Below are 18,791 nucleotides of genomic sequence, written 5' to 3' on the forward strand. Positions count from 1 at the left end.
GATCTTGCCAGTTTGCAGCACCAGCAGCCTGACTCCATATCTCAAAGGTTTTTGGGAAGCGATTGCCTGGTTTATCAGGTGGCCCCTCTCCTCTCCAACAGCCTCAATAAAAATAACAACAGCAGAGGAAAGCTCGGCTCCCCTTCTGTCCGCCTGGAGGAACGGGAGGTGGCTCAGAGCATCCCCTCTGCCGCTGGACACCTGGCCGGGCCTTTGCCCCTGAGCATCATTTATTTTAAAGGAGCACCAAAACTGACCCAAAGGGTCACAGAACTTCTGGATCCAAATTTCTGGGAGAATTTAAAGAAATCGTGGAGTGGCCTGTGGGTAAGGGAGGGCGCCAGCTGTGGCCCGTGTCCCTGCCGGAGTGTGCCTGCGGGCCTGAGCACAAGTTACGGTGGCATAAATCTTCATCACAAATTTATTGCCATAATTTATCAGCTCATGTTGCTGAATGGCCAAGCAGTTAATTTTAAAATGAAGTGGTGCTATTTTCATTTATACCCTTGTGCTAACTACCTATCAAAACATGCGGAGGCAATTAATACCATGTTGCTGAAGTACTGAACCAATAAATATTTCCAGCCTTGGCTTGTCTTCAGCAGATAAAGGACATTGGATGAACCCGCCACCTTGGTGATACCCCCTGAGTCCTTTCTGGTGGCATCACCAGGAACATTTACATTTAAGGAAGAGACTAGGTAGCCAGATCTGCCAGTAGCAGGAATTTAAAAGGCTGATGTTTCATGACATGTGAGTAATCGTGTCAGGATACCTGTGCAATAAGAATAAGCTTGAGAGGGGATTGAAAGGTTCTGAAGATTATGTATCAGCAATACAAAAGCCATTTGGCACAATCTGCACTTGGGGAAAGAAAGGTGAAAACACCCAATGTGTAGAAATTCAGTATAAATACTTTGTCACCACCGCACTCGCTGCAACTTCATCACCCTCCACGCCATGGAGCATCCTTTAGAGGGAAAAAAGGGCTCGCATGCGGACTCTGGTATTTATGGCCAGGTTGGGGTTTTCAGCCCATATTTCTTCCACTGATGAAAAATCCAATGGTGATAAATGACACCTCACTAAAAAAGGGAAGGCTGGGGCGGCAGGCTTCTCACCCATGCACAGCAGCAGGCTCTGCCCCATACAAATCTCCCTGTAAGCATGTCCTGCCGCTTCTCCCTCCAAGGCAGAGCAGCAAAGTGCCTGCGTTTCTCTGCCTAAACACCGCCCTGCACTTCTTCCACCCAAAGTTTTTAATTTTCTGTTAGTGGGCTATTGCATATTCTTATTGCGTCGCCAGCCAAGCTGACGCATTTTGATAGCGATAAATAATAAATGGGATTTATTTCCTTAGGTGCTGATGGAGACCTTTTCTTTCACAGGCAGAAAGAGCAAGCGAGAAAGAAAGAGTGAAAGAAAAGGTGCAAAAAAAAGAAGTGAGAAAAGGGGAGCTGGTGCCCAGGCCCTGTGGGGGGCAGGGGCCGGCCACCCCCCTGGGTCCCCTCCTGGTGCCGCCACCGAAACCCAGGGCAGCCTCAGCCAACACCCTCAATAATAAAGGGTATCAATAAATAATAGTGAATGATTTTTGTAGGGGGGAGGGGATGGATGAGAGTGCAGGGCCAGGGGCCGAGGGTGAGGAAGGGGCAGAGTTAAGGAGCTGGCAGAGGGCGCGGCACCAGCTGCATTGGCTGCAGATGGGGTGACGGGGAGAAACCTTCCTTGTGTGGTGTAATTGCACTTTTTTTTTTTCTTTTTTTTTTTTTAAGCATATTCTAATTCTTCTGTGTGTACTGGTGCAGCCATGCTCATGGGCAGGTGCCTGTCCCTCCCTCCCATCCCTGCCCCCCCCCGCTCATGGCCCCTGCTTGCAGCAAGCCCCCAGCTCCCACTGCCCTGCAGGGCAGGCTGGCCCACACCCGGGCTCGCTTCCAAGCTGAAGGGACACCACCACCGTTTCGGCTCATTCTTGCAGCCTTGAGATGAGTTTTCTGCTCAAATGTGGGAGTGAGTGCAGGCTCACACCTCCCCCCCCTCCATCCTTCTCCCTCCCTCCTCCCAGGGTGCAGGGCTAGTGAGCCCCTGCTCGGGGCACTGTGGGTTTCTGGAAGTACAGAATTGGCTTTTCCTTACCGTCTAGTCCCCTTCATCAGAAAAATTGCCGAACTGAATGGGCTCTGACCTGCCGCCAGCCACCACACCATGCAGCGGTGCCAGCGGGTGTCGCATCCGAAGCAACGACTGGGACGTGGCAAGGGGCACAGCTGGGGCCCCCCGGACGGTGACATTAGAGCGGCGCCCAGCCCAAAGCTCCCTCCTGGCCTTGTAGCCAAACCCAAAACTACATGGAGGTGTGAGAAAGGAAATAGCAGTGGTTTATGAGTGTCAGGCAACCCCTTGTTAGAAAACACTCATTTCCCCCCAAATAAAATGGAAGAGCTGGTGCTGCCCTGGGAAGCGCTGGGCGCTGCGATGGTCCCGTTCTCCAATCCCCCACGGCCATGCAGCAGAGTGGCACCGGCCCTCGCCTCTCATCGGCCTCAGTGCTGGCTTTGAAGTAGAAAACAGGCAGAATGGCTTAAATGCAAAAAATTCCTTTCTGCAAATATCAATTTCCGCACGTATCTTTTAAGAAAAAGGTGTTGCAGAGTGAAAGACTTTGAAGAAAACTTTAAAGGTTGCAAAGAAACCTGTTTTTTCTGGTCCCACACCTACAGAAGCCTGGCAGAGCAGCGCAGCATGGCTGGGCAGCAAGGCCAGCGGCAACAGCGACAGCCAAAACGTGACTGACATCTGGTACCGGGGCTCTTGGGAAACGGGGTAATATTTTTAAAGTTTAGCTACATTTAAAGATATATTGCAGCATTTGAAGAATTAATTAATCTCCTCGGACTTTACTAGATGTGCTTCGTGTCCTTACTTTGGATGATTTAACCTGCAAGAGGTTCGCTGAAGATTAATCTGTTATCGTGCGAGGAACGGTTTTGTGCCGACAGGACAGTGACAGCACGGGGAAGCACAGCCGATGTGATGCCAGCGGCTCGATTTAACCAAATAGCCCCGTGATTTGGGAGGAAGCTGCTGCTGGGGAACGGCCAGACCTTCCCAGGTCAGAGGGCTGGCACCGGTGCCGCGCACCCGGAGAGGTCAATGCCGTGACCAGCGCTGATGCCCGCGGTCCTACAGCTGCTCACCGCACCCCCGTCCCCCGTCCCCAGCTGAAAGTAAATAACAACACAGCCTGTTAGCATTAGCAATTTTTTATTTTCCTTTTTTGTTGCATAGGAAATGCAGTACTTGCTTCCAGTAATTGTATTGTAATGTGAGAAGGTGGTAGCACTAATGGTTGAATACAAGAGTTAAACTAATCCACACCAGCTCAAAAAACCTGCGGAGACTTAGTTGAATAAGAATGGATGCCCACAGTGATTCTCAACCAATTACAATTTTTTTCACAGAACACAGTAAAACTAAAATGGTAACTATGAGAGTCAATACAAGTATACTAGAGGCACGAGGGGCCTGACTCATAAAAAAAAATGAACACGACATGGTATTAACACGGGTGTCAAGTGAATTTGCAGCAGATCTTTCACACGGCCGGTGGAAATTTTAGCGCCCTGAATTTCAAATTGACGCTGAGGGACTTGGCTGGGCCAGTCTCAGGCAGTGGGGCAGGGCTAGGTCAGAGCTCGGCTGCGCGGAGAAACCGCACAGCCAGCCAAAATGGAGATTTCTCCTTGATTGTATTTCCAAAGCAAAGAATTTCACAGACCTTTCCCCAAGGCAGCAGTTGCAGCCGGGCGCAGGGCGCCGGCAACAAGAACAAGCAGCGGCGGCGGATGCCAAGCCGGGCACTCTATTCCTACCATGCTCCGTCTAGAAACTCATCTTCTTTTTGTCTTCCACGCCCCCCCCCCCCCCCCCCATATTAATTTGTGGATGCAGATAAAAGGGGGGGATTTCACCCAACACAATTGTTTTTGTTCATGCTTGAGCATAGAAGATTAACTAAGTGGAAAATAGTCTTCCCTAAAAAAAAAAGCATACAAAGTACAAAAAGTTCACGTTGTGTACGAGTGTTTGCCTTTGCAAAGGTTTTCTCTAGAGCTCAGAGGTAGCGATCTAGCGTGGTTTTTTTCTGGTACGGACAAGATTCTCTTTTGTAATCGAGCAGCCTCGTACCACCATGTTACAAACCCCTGGCATCGGCCAAAGTGCGGCACGGAGTCCGGCCTCTCCCCTGTCTCCCCCTTTTCTCCTGCCAGCCTGCGCGTCTGGGGTGTCGGAGCATGGTCCTGCACTGCCTCGCCTGCTCCGTGGCCCCTTCCCATCGACTCCTGTTCTCCGGTGGGGTTAGGGGAGGCGGAGAGGGGAAGGGGAGGGAGAGGAAAGCCAGCAGGCGCGCGTGCTGAGGAAAGCGGGGCTCGCCAAAGCGTGCGCTTGGAAAGAAAGCCATCCTCAATTTGGACGAGAAAAGCCCACCAGCCTCCCGTGTTAATAGCAAAGGAGCTTTTATGAATCGGGCCCAAAGTTTGTACAGAGTTTGTCTGAAGAAAAATATTGCAACTGTGCATGAAACTAAACAACCACATGAGGTTTTTTTTTTCTTTTTTTCTTTTTTTTTTTTTTTAAAGGGATTTTCTTTCTATATGAGGAAGTCTGGTGTGAAGAAGGGTCAAGCATGGGTACCTGGTTAACCGCTGCCCATTAAGAAATCTCTCGCAATGTGAGCTCAATCTCATTTGTGGGTTTAAAGGACTGTCCCTTAAATTTGAACTTTATGCATCTGTTCTTCAGAGCAAGCTCTCTGAATTCTTAGGGTAGCTTTTTGAGACGAAAATCTTACCAGGCACGGATTTCTGGTCTCAAACACCATGTCCTGCCCTCTAGGAAAAAGAAAAGAAAAAAAAAAAAAGGAAAAAAAAAAAGAAAAAAAAGAAAAAAAACCCAAAACACAAGTAATACTGAATTTAAGTAAATGTATACCTCCAAAATACTGAAAACACCCCAAATCAAGAAAAGACAGAATTTGCGTTCTCAGTGAAATATCTTTAAACCTATCTGACAAGAACCAAGTCAGAAAAAAAGACTAACATAACTTTGAGTAATATTCATACAGCTACTAAGCATTATGGAATAGCATGCATTAATATTGTACGGTTATTTTACATCACCTATATCAGAAGGTTCTGACAGACAGCGAAGGCTACCGGTGTAGAAAAATCTTACTTCAGAAGAGCAATATAATACAGATTTCACAGGCACTACATTTTAATATATCAGGTATTATGCTGGTTTTCTTATAATTCTTTCTGTCCTAAAGCTGGCATTATAACAATGACCGAAAAGGCAAGGATCGAAGTAAACGGAAAGTAGATACCAAAGTTGATATATTCTTTTCTTTTTTTTTTTTTCAGATAGATTAGTGCATAGTTTTCATGCAGATAAACACTGCTATGCATTTACATTGTTGGAAAGCAGAGTGAATTGAGCCCAAGTTGTCACATTTTTGTAAATCATTTTGCCAGCCTGTAATAGCACCATGTAATGGATTTGCATTAAACATTAAATTGATTTCAGAATTGGTGACACAGTATTCACTACAGTTAAGTGCTATGGAATAGCTTCAATGTTACCTGCTATATATCAAAGCAATTTTCATCCCACTGCTTTTTTATTGGAAAAAATAAAAGGAAAATGTACTCGATACTAATTAGACTATTGCGCAGCCTTGGACTTGATGATGGCATAGCTGGGTTTACTGTCAAACAGTAATACATGCATTGACTTCAAGACAAAATTGGCATTGTAAGCTTGATTTAATGAAAATCCTGCCTAGCAGGCAGTGTTAACTTCACAAGACCTGCCTCTGACAGACCTCATGAGGTTTATTTTGTTATTTATTTATTGTTTAGGTGCCATTGAAGCTCTCCTTACATTGTCATGCCGGTTATGGTTTTAATTTTGTTCGATGGAGGCCTTCTACCAAAAAAAAAAAAAAGATATTTCCAGAGACACAATGCAAAGTACAATATTAACTGACATTCTTAAAAAAAAAAAAAAAATTCACCACAAGGAAAAAAAAACTGTTTTAGGCTATGTATCTGGGTTTTTTTGTATTTTTGTACAGTAAATATTTTATAACACTGTTACTACAAAGCTGCAAATATACGGAACAAAGAGAACTAGAGAAAGAAAAAAAAAATGTTAGAGGGATTTTGCATATTCCTGTGGGCTGACTGAATACTGTGGAGTTGAGAAAACTTGGTGTTTCTTTTCCCCTTCGACCTTAAGGGGAGGGGGAACAAGCAACAGAGACAAAGTGTACCATGGCTGCCTAAACTTGAAGCCCGAAAGTTTTTATTATAAAGGAAGAAGAATAAATAATAATGGCATTGCTGGGGTGTGCGGCATGATGAAAGCAAGTGCCCTTGCTTGAAAAAAAAGAGGAAAAAAGAAAGGAATTAACTTGAGAAAAAGTCAATTCGCGCTAAGCCATTTCTAGGGCTTTAAATTTGGATGGGTGGGGGGGTGGATACAGGTCAGAGTATTTGTGCGTCTGACGCTTTCCGGAGAGAAGGAGACGGGAGAAAAAAGTTGTTCGCGTGACTCAAAAAGCACGACCAGAGCGACGCGGAGGGGAGCGGGGACGTAACGGGCCGCGGAGCCAGGGGCTGCGGCTGCTGGCCCGACTGCTGCCCGCTCCTGCCCGCTGCCTGCACACCCCCGGCGGGACCCTCCTGCTCGGCCCCCGCTCCTGCTTGCCTCGGAGGACTAAAACACTGTTTGTTCTCTACACCTGCACAGAACGGAACTGCTGTGTTTTCTGCGTGAGAGTAAGGTGAACGAAAATTTAATTTAGTGTGTAATACTTTACAACCCCTGTTGGTTAACACCCTTGACCGCCTACCTAATGTTTTAAAGCCTTTAAAACATTTTTTTTTCTCGCAATTCTGCTCAGAGTTCCCTAACTTTAGCGTCATCAAACTTAATATGACAAAATACCTTCAAAAATACAGCATACCTGTAATGTCCATTTACAATGGTTCTTCAGTAGCCTATACTTCTCAAGCATAGGAATATGCTATACCATTGAGAGAAGAAAAATAACTGTATTTAAATACATACAAAAAGGAAACAGGAAAGTTTTTAACTTAAATCCAGTTCCCAAAGGAAAAAAAAAAAAAAAAAAAGCAATTCTATGAACGCTGCCTTTATAACGAACAATCAGAAATTCCACTAAGCTAATTTGACAGAAATTTTTCCTCATTTAAACAACATTACAAAAGTCCTGCATTATAAAATAGGGTAGAATAAATCAGTGTAATCAATAAAACTATACAACATACAAATTACATATCTTCTGAGTGGGCAGTTTAATTCTCTCTCTTTGCAGCCATGACTACAACATGCTCACTAAAAACAACTAACTGCCCAAACTATTGCTTAGTTTGTTTTGTTTAAAAAAGGGTGCAATTTTATTGTATATACAACCAATTTACTGGTAATACCTTGTCTCATAGCAAGGTTCTGACAAAATGTTTGTCTAGGCTTTTTTCCCTTCACTGTGAAGCACTGAAAGCTGCTATTTTTTTTTTAGTGCACATATGTCTTAATAAAGTAATGCCCAGCTAAGTGCTATAGGGAAGGCAAAGGATGCTGGCTAGAGGATGTGATACCATATACTAACAATCACACAATACAATAGAGCAAAATGACTACTCAACCACTTATCAGACACATATGAAAATCCAAAACATTTTATTTTTTCCTTAAATAGAGAATAACCAGTAAACAATTTTCAGAACTTGGAAGTTTAAAAACGTGCATATAAAAATGGGCATTATATACTTTTATTGAATGTGGATTGATTGCAGTCTGCTAATAAAAATGGGTGTGGGATCTGAAGAAAAAGGAAGTTTTTTTTTTTAAGGCTTGCTTGTGAAAGGAACAGTTGTAAAACAAAAATTGCTTGAAGCAGGGTTCAGCTTAGTGCTTCACAGTTTGACTGCTTCTCTAAGAAGAGCCCTTCCTGCATGTGCATTCAAAATCACAAAAGTACAAAGACAAACACCTAAAACACACTGCGTCAAGTGCAGCACCAACTTTGGTCAAATAAAAAAAAATTAAAAGAAAAATTAATAATTGCTAAGCTTTTCTACATGATATAAGCAGGTATTGCATATTTTCATATATCTGGGAGAAAACAAAACAAAAAGGAAGACTCCAAATAAAATGTAAAATGCAGCAACATCCAAAAATACTGATAATCTAGCATCTACAGATCTCAGAATAGCACTGCCACTGACCATACAGGACAATAAACACTACTCCTATCTGCGGAACAACTAACATCCTATTTAATTCTAGATGTTGAAACTGACAATGGCTGACATAAAAGTCACATTTACAAAAAGTGTCTCCAAATGCTTGACTAGGGAAAAACCCCTTTCAATATAGGAACATGTGCAACAATTCCACAAATAATCGCTATCCAGGGCAAGGCACATTGATATGGAATTTTTTTTTTGTTTCGTGCAAATTAAGAAAACAAAACAAAACATTGTTTCAGGGAAAAGATGAGGAGCAAAGTGTCTTCCCAAGAATTTCAGTTACTTGATTGTATAGGACAGTAGTAGAAACCCTTCTGAAGGGTCGAACAAACATAGTTTAAAGGCAAGTGCCTGGAATAGGGATTACAATATTGTGTCTTAATGCACTCTACTTTACCCTACATTAACTATATAAAAATTAGTTACTAACACTAGAACATGCAGAGACTTTCTCTGATTAGCTGGACTCGCCAACCAGAACGTATATATATGTATAGTATAGGAAACCTTCTTAAAGTTGCATGTGAAGCAAAGGGGTGCTCCGCTGTCTGATAGAAAAAATCACTTGCACTCTTTTTTTTTTCTTTTTTTTTTCCTTTTTTTTGTACATAAGATACAGGACGTTTGGGGTCCAAACTTTTTTTGTTTTTGTTTTTTGTGTTTTTTTGTTTTTTGTTTTTTGTTTTTTTTTTTTCTTTTTTTCTTCTTCAGCAAGTGCCCTTGCTTTGAACTGGCATAAGTTGTAAGATCAGCATCATTCGTTTCTGTAATGTTTTCTTCGCAGTCCAGAAAAATGTACCAGTTCAGGGACACAAAGGTGTTTTACTTTCTGGACTGTTCTCTCTTTATTCCCAAGGTGTTTGAGAACTGATAAACCCTATATTGCCGGAAACACGTAAAATTTGTCAGAATTGGCATAATCCATTATAGTGACTTTTAGCTTATAAAATTAACAGATATTATGATTTCATTTTAGTTATGTGCTTTGATAACAGAAAATGATTAATTAGCATTTAATGTAGTTAACATATTGTGGTAAAAGCACCATTAGATTTGTTTTTTTTTTTTTTTAATTTTCCTTCAGTTTTAAAGGGATACAAGTTCAACAATAAAAAACATAAAAAGCAAAAATAGCTCCCCTTTTTCTTGCAAGGCTGTTTTTTACCCCAATAATTTAGAGTCCTGGGGTGGAAGGACTTGGAAAACAAAAATAGAATTTTCAACAATCTCTATCTTACAAAGATATTTAGCTATCCAATGAAATTGCACTTTACTCAATTCAAAATTAGATTGTTTTGATTGATTCCTGTCAGTTTCTGTCAAAACAGACCAACTTCCCCATTTCTGCGTGAATTTTTGTGTAATTGTTGAAAATTGTTGAAAAATGTTTTTTTTTAAATGTAAGTGCAGCATTTCAAACTTTTTTTCTTTTTTTTCTTTTTTTTTTAGTGAATAGTAGTAGTTCGATGTTTTAGATCGCTCTGCAATTGAGTGGAAAAAAATTGTTGACAATGCTCTTATGGTTCATGTTACGTATCTAAGTGCCGACTGTAAAAAAAAAAAAAAAAAAACTCAACAAAAAAAAACCTGCAATTTTTTTTCCGATATGTTACAGAAAAACATGCTCTATGTCTGTCCGGTAAGTTATATATTGCAGAATTCCGCTACTACAAAAGTTATAGTTTAAGTGTGTTTCATGATTTCTCAAGAAGTCTCACACCTGTATGGGAAAAATCGATGAGGATACTGTAAAACAGTTAGGCTCCATACGGAAAGTGTGTTACAACAGCGAGTTGGTAAGCAGCAGCAGAGGCTAGTTCTACTCAGTGTCACCTAACGCTTACACTACCAATGAAACACTTCAAAAGTTATGAAGCCCAACCATTTCCAGCACCATATGAGAAATTACAACAGTCCTAAGTTGTCTAAAAAAAAAAAAAAAAATAAAATCTTGAAAAAGTTACGGCCTTTGCCATTCAACCATAACGTTTGCCATTTCCATGTACTAGTTTGCTGTCGGTGTCTGCTCGCCTCCCCTTCCGCCGATGTGAAGTCGCTGCGCTGCGTTGCTGCTGCTTCCGTGTTACAGAGGTGGGAAGGGGTCTGGTGGTCTGTCCGGTGGGTGGTGGGAAGCGGAGACTTTTATCCCAGGTACCAGGACTGCAAAAGAGAGAGGAGAAGCATCAGCCCCGCTGCCCACTTTCACTGCTTCCCGAAGGGCTCCGGGCATTGCCGCCAGCCTCCACCGCCAAGAGGGGGGCTAATTGAGACTGTGACGAATTGACCTAATTACAAAGCTTAATTAAAAATACTGTACAAATCAATATATTTTTTTTTTCATCGACAGTCGCTGGACATAGCTACAGATGAACGCGGGGGTCATGTCACGTTACAAGTTATCAATCTTTTTAATAGATTATGGCTTGAAGATCCCTCCAGTTCACTTTTGTCTAATCCCCTGAAAAGGCGATACACATTCGCCTCTCTGTGCCATTTATCACCCTGCAGTCGGGGTTTTCTTGGGTATTTAGGCATGTGCCAGCATAAGCATCTGTTGCTTTATACTGCCCTGCTTCAACTGTCTCACTGGAACAGATGCACAGAAATTCAACAACAGGGCTGTTTTCTTAGGAGAAATGGGGATTGCTAGAGAAAAGCCGGGATAAAGTAAATCTGGGGGAAAGTGGATCAGCGAAAGTGTCCTGTATCTCTGGCCATACTTGTGTTTCAAAACAAAACGTGGACCTCAAATAACAGCTTTTCTTTGGGAAAATCTTTTTTTCCTCTCTCTTTTTTTTCCTTCCCCCAAAGGGAAGGAATTCCCTGGGAATTCAGCTCCACAACAATACCGTCCTTAACCCACCCGTGCAGATGCCCAGAGCACAGAAAGCAATTTTGCTCCTTGATAGGAAAATAAACACTGTCGGAAAGCTGGAGTGGGCTTTGCTGGAGTCGGGGCAGTGCCACCGCACCGGGGAGACCCGGCTCGGCCCCAGTGAGGTCAGACCAACCTGAACCCGGGATGAATAAGAGCAGTGTTAGGCCCTGGGACTGTACGCGCAGGGGGATGCTACTTGGCAATGACATATTGCTGTGGGAATACACCAACAAGCGGCAACTATTTAGCCTGAAGTGAAGTAGTACAACAAGAAAGATTCAGGTATTAAAGTGCTGTTGCTGATACCCCACGTTTTTACTTCGGCTCCCGCAATATATGAGGTGCATATGTGTGCACGTATAAACTGACGACAAGTTTTACCAAGTTTTTCCTCCGTTCCTTTTCAGCGTCTGACGTGATTGATAGCATAATCAACCTGGGGAGGATTTATGAACATTTACAGAAGACTCTGAGGCAAGTTTCATGTGGGACTCGGAGATTATGTGGTCTTGCCATGGAGGTAGGAACCGGTAAAATAAATAGCACGATTGGAGAAGTTGTCCTGCTTCCAATACACCTCATTAACTAACTCTTCCTCTGCTCACCCTTCTGAATACAAACACACCGGTCCCGTATCGGCTTCATCTATTGCCTACAGATTTTATATTTAGACTTACGCAGGCTGCAATTAAACCAAATAGTTCTCATATGTAAAGTTCATAAACAGAGGAAAGTTCTGGCAGGAGTTGTGAAGTGGTGCCAAGTCCCGTTGCCCCCCCTGATCGCAGGGCCCTACTGATTTTAGGCGGGCGCGGGCCGCGGAGCGCGGGCCGTGCCAGCGGCACTTCCAACCACCACCAGCTCCCAACTCTTCCGAACTTTGCTGGCTCGTCCCTTACGCTTGTCATTGGAGTGTGACAAGTCTTTGGTCGGGCTGGGAAGTGTGGAAGTGCCCAGCAGGGAGTACAGGGGTTAAAATTTCAGAGCCGATGGTTCAAATCTATATCGCAGATGTCCAATTGGCTCCCCTCGCTGCCGGCCCGGCCACATGGCCCGCCGGCCGGGATGGCGGGAGCTGCTCGGGCCTCGCCACTCCTCTTTAGCTTCAAAAGCAGATTAAAAAAAAAAAAAAAAGGCAGGAAAAAAAGGCAAAAAGCGAGGAAGCTGAGGGTGCGGAGGTGGGGCTGCTCCTGGCGGCGCTCCCCCAGGGCCGGGGCGGCAGCGGGGCTCCCCCCGGGCTCCCCTCGGTCCATCGCCGTCCGCTCGTCGGTCCGTCCCCCGCCGCACCGCGCTCCTTCACGCATCTTGCTATTCAGCCTGTGCCTTGCAGACAAGGTTACCCCAGAGCGGCTCTGTAATCCTTCACTGAAATAGGCTTTATTGATTGCTCTGGTCTATTGTTCCCTTTTCAAGTCCCCCAAGTTCAAGTTCATCCTGGTGTTACATCATGTCTCGTTGCTAGGGGCAACCAGACAGCCCCAGACGTGACTATCATTAGCAAGAGCCGCGCTGCGCCCTCCCACCGCCCGCCAGCCGCTCTGACGTAGCAGCCCCGCTGCAAACACATTGAAGTATTTATTCTGCCTAATTTATGACCTCCACAGCAAGAGAGACCCCCACTCCAAAAACCAACACTGTTGTATATTTAATTAATCTGTCTTTCTCTGGCACTTGGGAAAGTTAGACAAAGGTCTAATTATTGTGTGTCGCTCCCCACACTTTTCTTTTTGGGGTGACTATTTGCATGGGAAAAGAAACGGCGAGGCTGGGCGTAAGTCCCCTCCCTCCAAAACACCTTTTTTTTCTCCCCTGCCCTATTGACATTTCATGAAATACTTTAGCTGCTTAAGGGAATTAGAAAAAAAAAATCTGATGTGAATGTAACTCCTTCTGAGTTGGTATTCAGTAACACAAATCAACTCATGACATGTTTAAATTTAAATGCTAACCACACACTCTGCGAGTTACTTTAAAGGTTAGTTTTTAATCAATAGAAGTTGCTGACTCCGGAGTTTTTAGCAGCGCAGTGCAGCTCTGGGGCCTTTGTCTAGCGTTGGGCTTTCAAACTTTTTTTTTTTTCTTGAGATGATTTTAGCAATGATTTGCAGACACAGAGTGCTATTGTGCTCCTGAGTAGCAACATGTCAATAAAGGAGTAGAGTTACCATGCACTAGGGTGTCAATATGACTCCTGCAGACACTGCTCGGCCTTAATACCAATGAAAAACTTAATTAACCCTTACAGGATTGACCCAAACCGCGCGGCTATTTTTTAAACTTCCATGCCGGGGCTCTGGATCGCCTTTACTAAAAAGCTGCTTTTACAGGATCCGAACTCGGAGCACCTCGCAAACAGCTGCATCCCGCTTCGCCTGCTCCTGCAAGCCCACTTGGATGAGATGTTTTATGGGCTGAGGCAGCAGAACAGCGAGACAGAGAGCGCATTTACCCATCAGATCCCACCAGCACCACTCTCAGGATACCGTTTTAATTTAGAGCGTCTTACAGCTGAAATGCACACACAGAATGATCCTCCTTTTCTACTAATCATTTTAATATTAAGATCTCATATCCCCCTCAAGCCTCCCATACACGTCTAAGTCTTCCCGGATTAGGTCTGAAGAGCACTATTGTCCTTCTGAAGCACCTGTGAAACTTCTCTGCAAGGGAAGAGGAGACCTCCGCGAGTCAAATGAAAATGTCTGGGAAGCTTATTACACATTTGGAGTTTTGATAGTCAGGATCTGTCAAGTTTTTCTGCACAATCAGGGGGCTTAGAGGGGAAAAAAGAAGCCCGTATCCCTACGTTCAGATGGCTGAAGTATTTTGCGCCTTCTTTCAGAGCACTGCTCGATGTGGTGCAGGCTGTCCTCTCGCATCTACCCACCTTACCCATTTTATCCTCTCACATTCTGTAACCTATCTGACTGCACCCAGACAGAGAACAGCATATTGCCTTTCTTAATTTAAAATCAACATTTAAATCACGCGCACTATCACAATACGGTCAGGACGATATTATCTCTGCACGTTTCATAAAAGAGCCAGTATTTTATTTCCCCTCTGTTTAGTTTGCAGTACTATTCTCCCAGCCAGTTTAGAGCTAAATGAACCCACTGGAGCTAAAGGTCCCACTCAGTGCGATTACTGCCACACAGTTGTCGGTGCCGCTATGGGTCTGTATTGTCCTGCCCAGCATCTTGCTGTCCTTCCCCAGCGCTCAAGGTGAAACATCAGAAAGAATTCTGCAGTCCAGTACGAGATCTTTGCTTCCCTTTCTCCAGTCAAATGAAGAAGTAATCTCATCAGGTTGAAAAGTGCTGACTAAGGATTTAATAAAGTGCCTGCAGATGTGTGTCATCTCTAAGGTATTCAACTCATGTAATGCAAAACAGTTCCACACCGAATGTGCTTATAAAATTCCATTTAACCATTGCAGAGCTCTATTTTACTGTTCTCGGAGGAGTATTATCACACTTTTTTTTCCCCCCTAATTTACAGCACCATGAAAGTTGAAACTCTGTGCTGCCAGTATCTGAGAATCCTCACAGTAGTAAGGTTTTATGAACCATAAACAATATCTACTTGACTGAATCCTAAACAGGAAGTCTGAAATGGCAATTACGTTTCTTTGATAGCGCAAGTCTATTTGTTTCTTATGCTCTTCTGGAGATAGCAGAGACACACAAAAATCCTCAAGCCACTTCTGACAATCGGGCCCTTTGTATGGGAAGAACAGCAAGAAAACACTTGGCGATTCAGGATATTTAAAAGGAAAAAAGCTGAAAGTGCCTCACTGACTCCGGTAGCAGTTTCTGCCTGCGTCAGGAACCCAGAACAGGCCCATTGTTTATTAAAATCTTCTTAAACCAGCCTTCCTGCACAACGTGTTTCACCCCCGGCTCCCAAGCCTAACTAAGCACCGCTCACATGTTTTAAACCAGAAAGACAATCAAATGCAAACACGTTACATTTACTCCTACCTGCACATCTCCTGCCCTAACAATAGGACCTTTCACCTCGCAGAAAAAGCGAGGGTTGTAAAGCAGCCCTATCTGTTTTTCAAATTAAAAAGTTAAACAAAAGTCCTCAAGGGCAAAGTTTAACGCTGCGGAAGGAGGTTGTTAATGTGGAATCCAGAACTGGGTGTGACAGTTGGCTTATTTCTCCAGGCGATGTAGGTTATTTAAGGACATTCACACATTTGAAATTCTGACAAACTCCACACATAGGAGCTTTTGCTTCACCTAATCCACTTAGGGCTAAGACCTGGTCTGTACTAGCCTTTTTCTTTAGGTTTCAGCCTGGTTCCGCTGCTTGGCGGTGGGACGGGTCGGTGCCATCGGGACTTCAAACGTGGCTGCCGCACTGCTGTGGCCGTTGCTGCCCCGGGCACAGCTCTGCTTGCAGGAAGCTATCGCTGCACAGGCCCGGGCGGGAAAATACACCTTTGATAAGAGCCTAAATAAAAGAAAACTTGCAGCTTTAGAGCTCGCCGGCAAAGCAGCTGTTTGAGCAGCCGAGCTGAACCTGAGCCACGACCGTCGGGCACCTGCGAGGCTTCATCACAGCGCATCAGCTCAGTGGCTTTGTTTGGGGATGACATTGCAGTCATCTCAAGAACTTCAAGGCAATCAAAAACATTAACCCCAGGAAGGTGAACCAGGGTGACAAGTCCTTCTGTTTGCAAAGATAAAATGAGAATGTAAACAGCTAAGCAGCAAACTGGTCCTTTAGATATCACCTTGTGAGAGGTCCCAGGAAGGCTCCTTCCCCACGATGCGTCGTGTGAAAGCAAGGGGCCAAACCTGGGCTTTGATGCAGTTTCAAAAAGGCTGCCAGGGTGAGTGAAGGCAGTGGCAACTCAGCTTCTGGTGCGACTGGCTGGAGGGCTCCTGCAGATAAAGCGACTGTCTTTGGTTTACCCCACATCTGAATTCATCCCACTTCTCTATTGGTTTCTCCAGAGTTTCTCCAGGCATGAAATTTGATGCTACTGCGTAAACCGAAAGGTGAATGTTAAAGACAAGGTCACCTTTGTGCCTATGTAAGTTATTTTCTTAGAGCTGGGATTAATTATTTAGTAATTATATTTTCCAAAATAAAATACCGAAAGGGACATAAGTAGCATGTTGGTCATCCCCAAAGGGATATAAAACAGTGAGTGAATCTTCTGGTTGTCCAACATCCACACCCAGGAGAGTTGCACGCCCCACTACGAGCATATTTATGCTGTCTTGAGGGAAGATAAAACCTGTCCCAGGAGGGACACTAGTCTCCAGGCGATGTGTACAGTAGCTCTGCATCCAATAGCGTTTGCGGGAATGCCAATTGTGGCAAACTGCATTAAATTACATGCAATAATTTTGTAATATGGACTTTTGCCTGCTGACTATTAAAAATGTATAGTAGTCCAAACCACTTCTCTCCCGGGACCAACAAACTCACTTCAGGCAAGATTTCTGCTTGGGTTCAAACCTCAAGTTGGGAACAGCTAGTGTTTTTAACTAAGTCACCCCAAACCCTCCCAAACCTATGAAAACACACTCATACAGTAACTCCTGCTGTTGTTCCAGACATCTGAATGTTCCAGTAAAGTGTCCCAGCTGGCCCCAGATGTTTCTTAAGTATAAAGCAATGCTCTGAGCACTGGACCCCCTGCTGCCCGAACCTGAAGCTCAGCGGATTAAAGGTTGACTGCACTATGACATATTTGCATTTAGCCTGAATATAATACAGCAAAGACTTATCAATGGCAAATGTTTGAAATGTAATCCAGCAAGCAGAGTAGGCTGGCACTTTGAATATGATGTATAAATAATGTATGGGAATTTAAGATCTAAATTAGATCTACAGGAAGAAAACTTTCCCTTTTCTCTGACTCTCTTAAAAGAAAGTTCTCTCACAATGAGGTCATTTTTATGTCCGTCTTTCAGTTTACAATCTTGCTTTTAGACAGAGGGTCTTCCTTTTGCTTCGAGAACATTTCACCAGTTACAGTTTTCCTCCAGTTTTCTAAATAGTTAACTGAAGAACTTAATTTATTTGCTAGTAAATTGACTTTTAAATCTGCAAAATAACTTCTAAACTTTGCATGGTACGCTGAAAGCTAACTGCAGTAACGCTACTAAATGGTAACCCTTGCTGTTTAAGGGGGGGGGGGGGAAGATAGTGGAGTGAAAGAGAGAGAGGAAAAAGAAAGGGAGAAAGAGAGAGAAACAATCCCATTTTGTTTTTTGTTAGAGGACGGCATACTACATAGATCAGAGACTTTTCAAAAAATAAAAACCCCCACTGTACACAAAGCACAGGAAAATGTGAGGAAAAAAGGAAAAACCTAAAAGCAGCTTAGAATGTGTTAACTCTGCCATTCTGTCAGCTTAAAGAGTATTTTATGCTTGATCAACAGCTCTCTTTTATTATGCTTTTCTTTCATTCATTCAAGACATCAAAGACCAGAACCACCAGTGTACCTGATCTACCAGAAGAACTTGTAAGGGTGTTCTAAAGAAACGGGGGTATTGGGAGCCAGACACCCCTGCGGACAAGGCAGTTCAAAGAGAATATTTCAACAATGATTACATTTTGTAAATCTTTGTACGAAAGACAGCTTATTTCCTGCTTTTTTCATGAAAAATAGATTCTATCCATTAAAGTGAGCCCACAGTATGAAAGTTACTTGAGATCTGAGGTACAGCAAGCGGATTAAATGGATGGTGAGATGAAATCTTTGAGAGAGACGATGGCTTTCTCCGATATTTGTCACTGCCATAAGGTTTTCTGACTGGGATAGAAACTTATTTACTTGTAGACTTGCTGGTGGCAGGGAAGATGTTTGTAAAAGCAAAATAAACCAAAATGAAACAGAAAGAAAAACTGTAACAAATAAAGGAACTACGAAAACACATGGCTACAAAAGCCTTTTGACATGTTTTAAAGAAAAACTATATATATTCTCCCCACTCCACAAATAGCAGGCTAGCCATTTAAATCCAGCAGACGACTCGGAAGAGCAGCACAGAGACCCAAGCCAGCTGTTTACTTTTCAAAGCCTGTGGTGGTTTCTGCATTGATAAACTATATAACCTCACACACACAGAGGGGATTTTAGCTATGCCAGACCTCATTGCTCTGTCCTGGTCTCTTTATGTGCTGTCACAGAGTAAAAACGATCCTAACACAAACCCTGAAATAATATCTTGCTCCAGAAAGGACATCTTTGTAGATATTTCCTGAGTTACTGCCAAAAAGAATTTTTTTCGTCCATTCATTCTTTCAAAGTTTTGCTATAAACATAGCCAAAATTGTTCGGGAGTAATCAGAAATGACCAAAATATGACCCACCAGCCAAGTACAGCTGTCAGGGAGAGAAAGCTGCCCCCATGCCTCCCGCCCAGCCAGCAGCCACCTCTGCCACCACACCTGGGTGACACTCACTGGCATCGGCACCCTTCTTGCTCCCCTGCTACATACATCGCCTTTTGCAAGGGAAAAAGAAAACAGTAGTACACATTTTATCAGAGAAGTAAAAGATGACTTTAAAGCCCACCTCGTGGTTTACATCTACTATT

The 18,791-nt window shown here is 43.5% G+C and overlaps 1 protein-coding gene across 14 annotated transcripts in view; it reads right to left on the minus strand.

Annotated features, from left to right (window-relative positions):
• Positions 1–3,250: 3,250 nt before the first annotated feature.
• The window catches only part of NFIA (nuclear factor I A), a 359,789-nt gene continuing 344,248 nt past the window's right edge, over positions 3,251–18,791 (minus strand). For all 14 annotated transcript variants that reach the window (XM_037404270.1, XM_037404279.1, XM_037404278.1 and 11 more), the window contains one exon: positions 3,251–10,502. In XM_037404270.1, coding sequence (XP_037260167.1) covers positions 10,485–10,502 — 18 coding nt within the window. In that variant the 3' untranslated portion in view covers positions 3,251–10,484. The remainder of the gene's footprint in view (positions 10,503–18,791) is intronic.

The sequence above is a fragment of the Falco rusticolus genome, chromosome 11, assembly GCF_015220075.1.
Source record: "Falco rusticolus isolate bFalRus1 chromosome 11, bFalRus1.pri, whole genome shotgun sequence".
Lineage (NCBI taxonomy): Eukaryota > Metazoa > Chordata > Aves > Falconiformes > Falconidae > Falco > Falco rusticolus.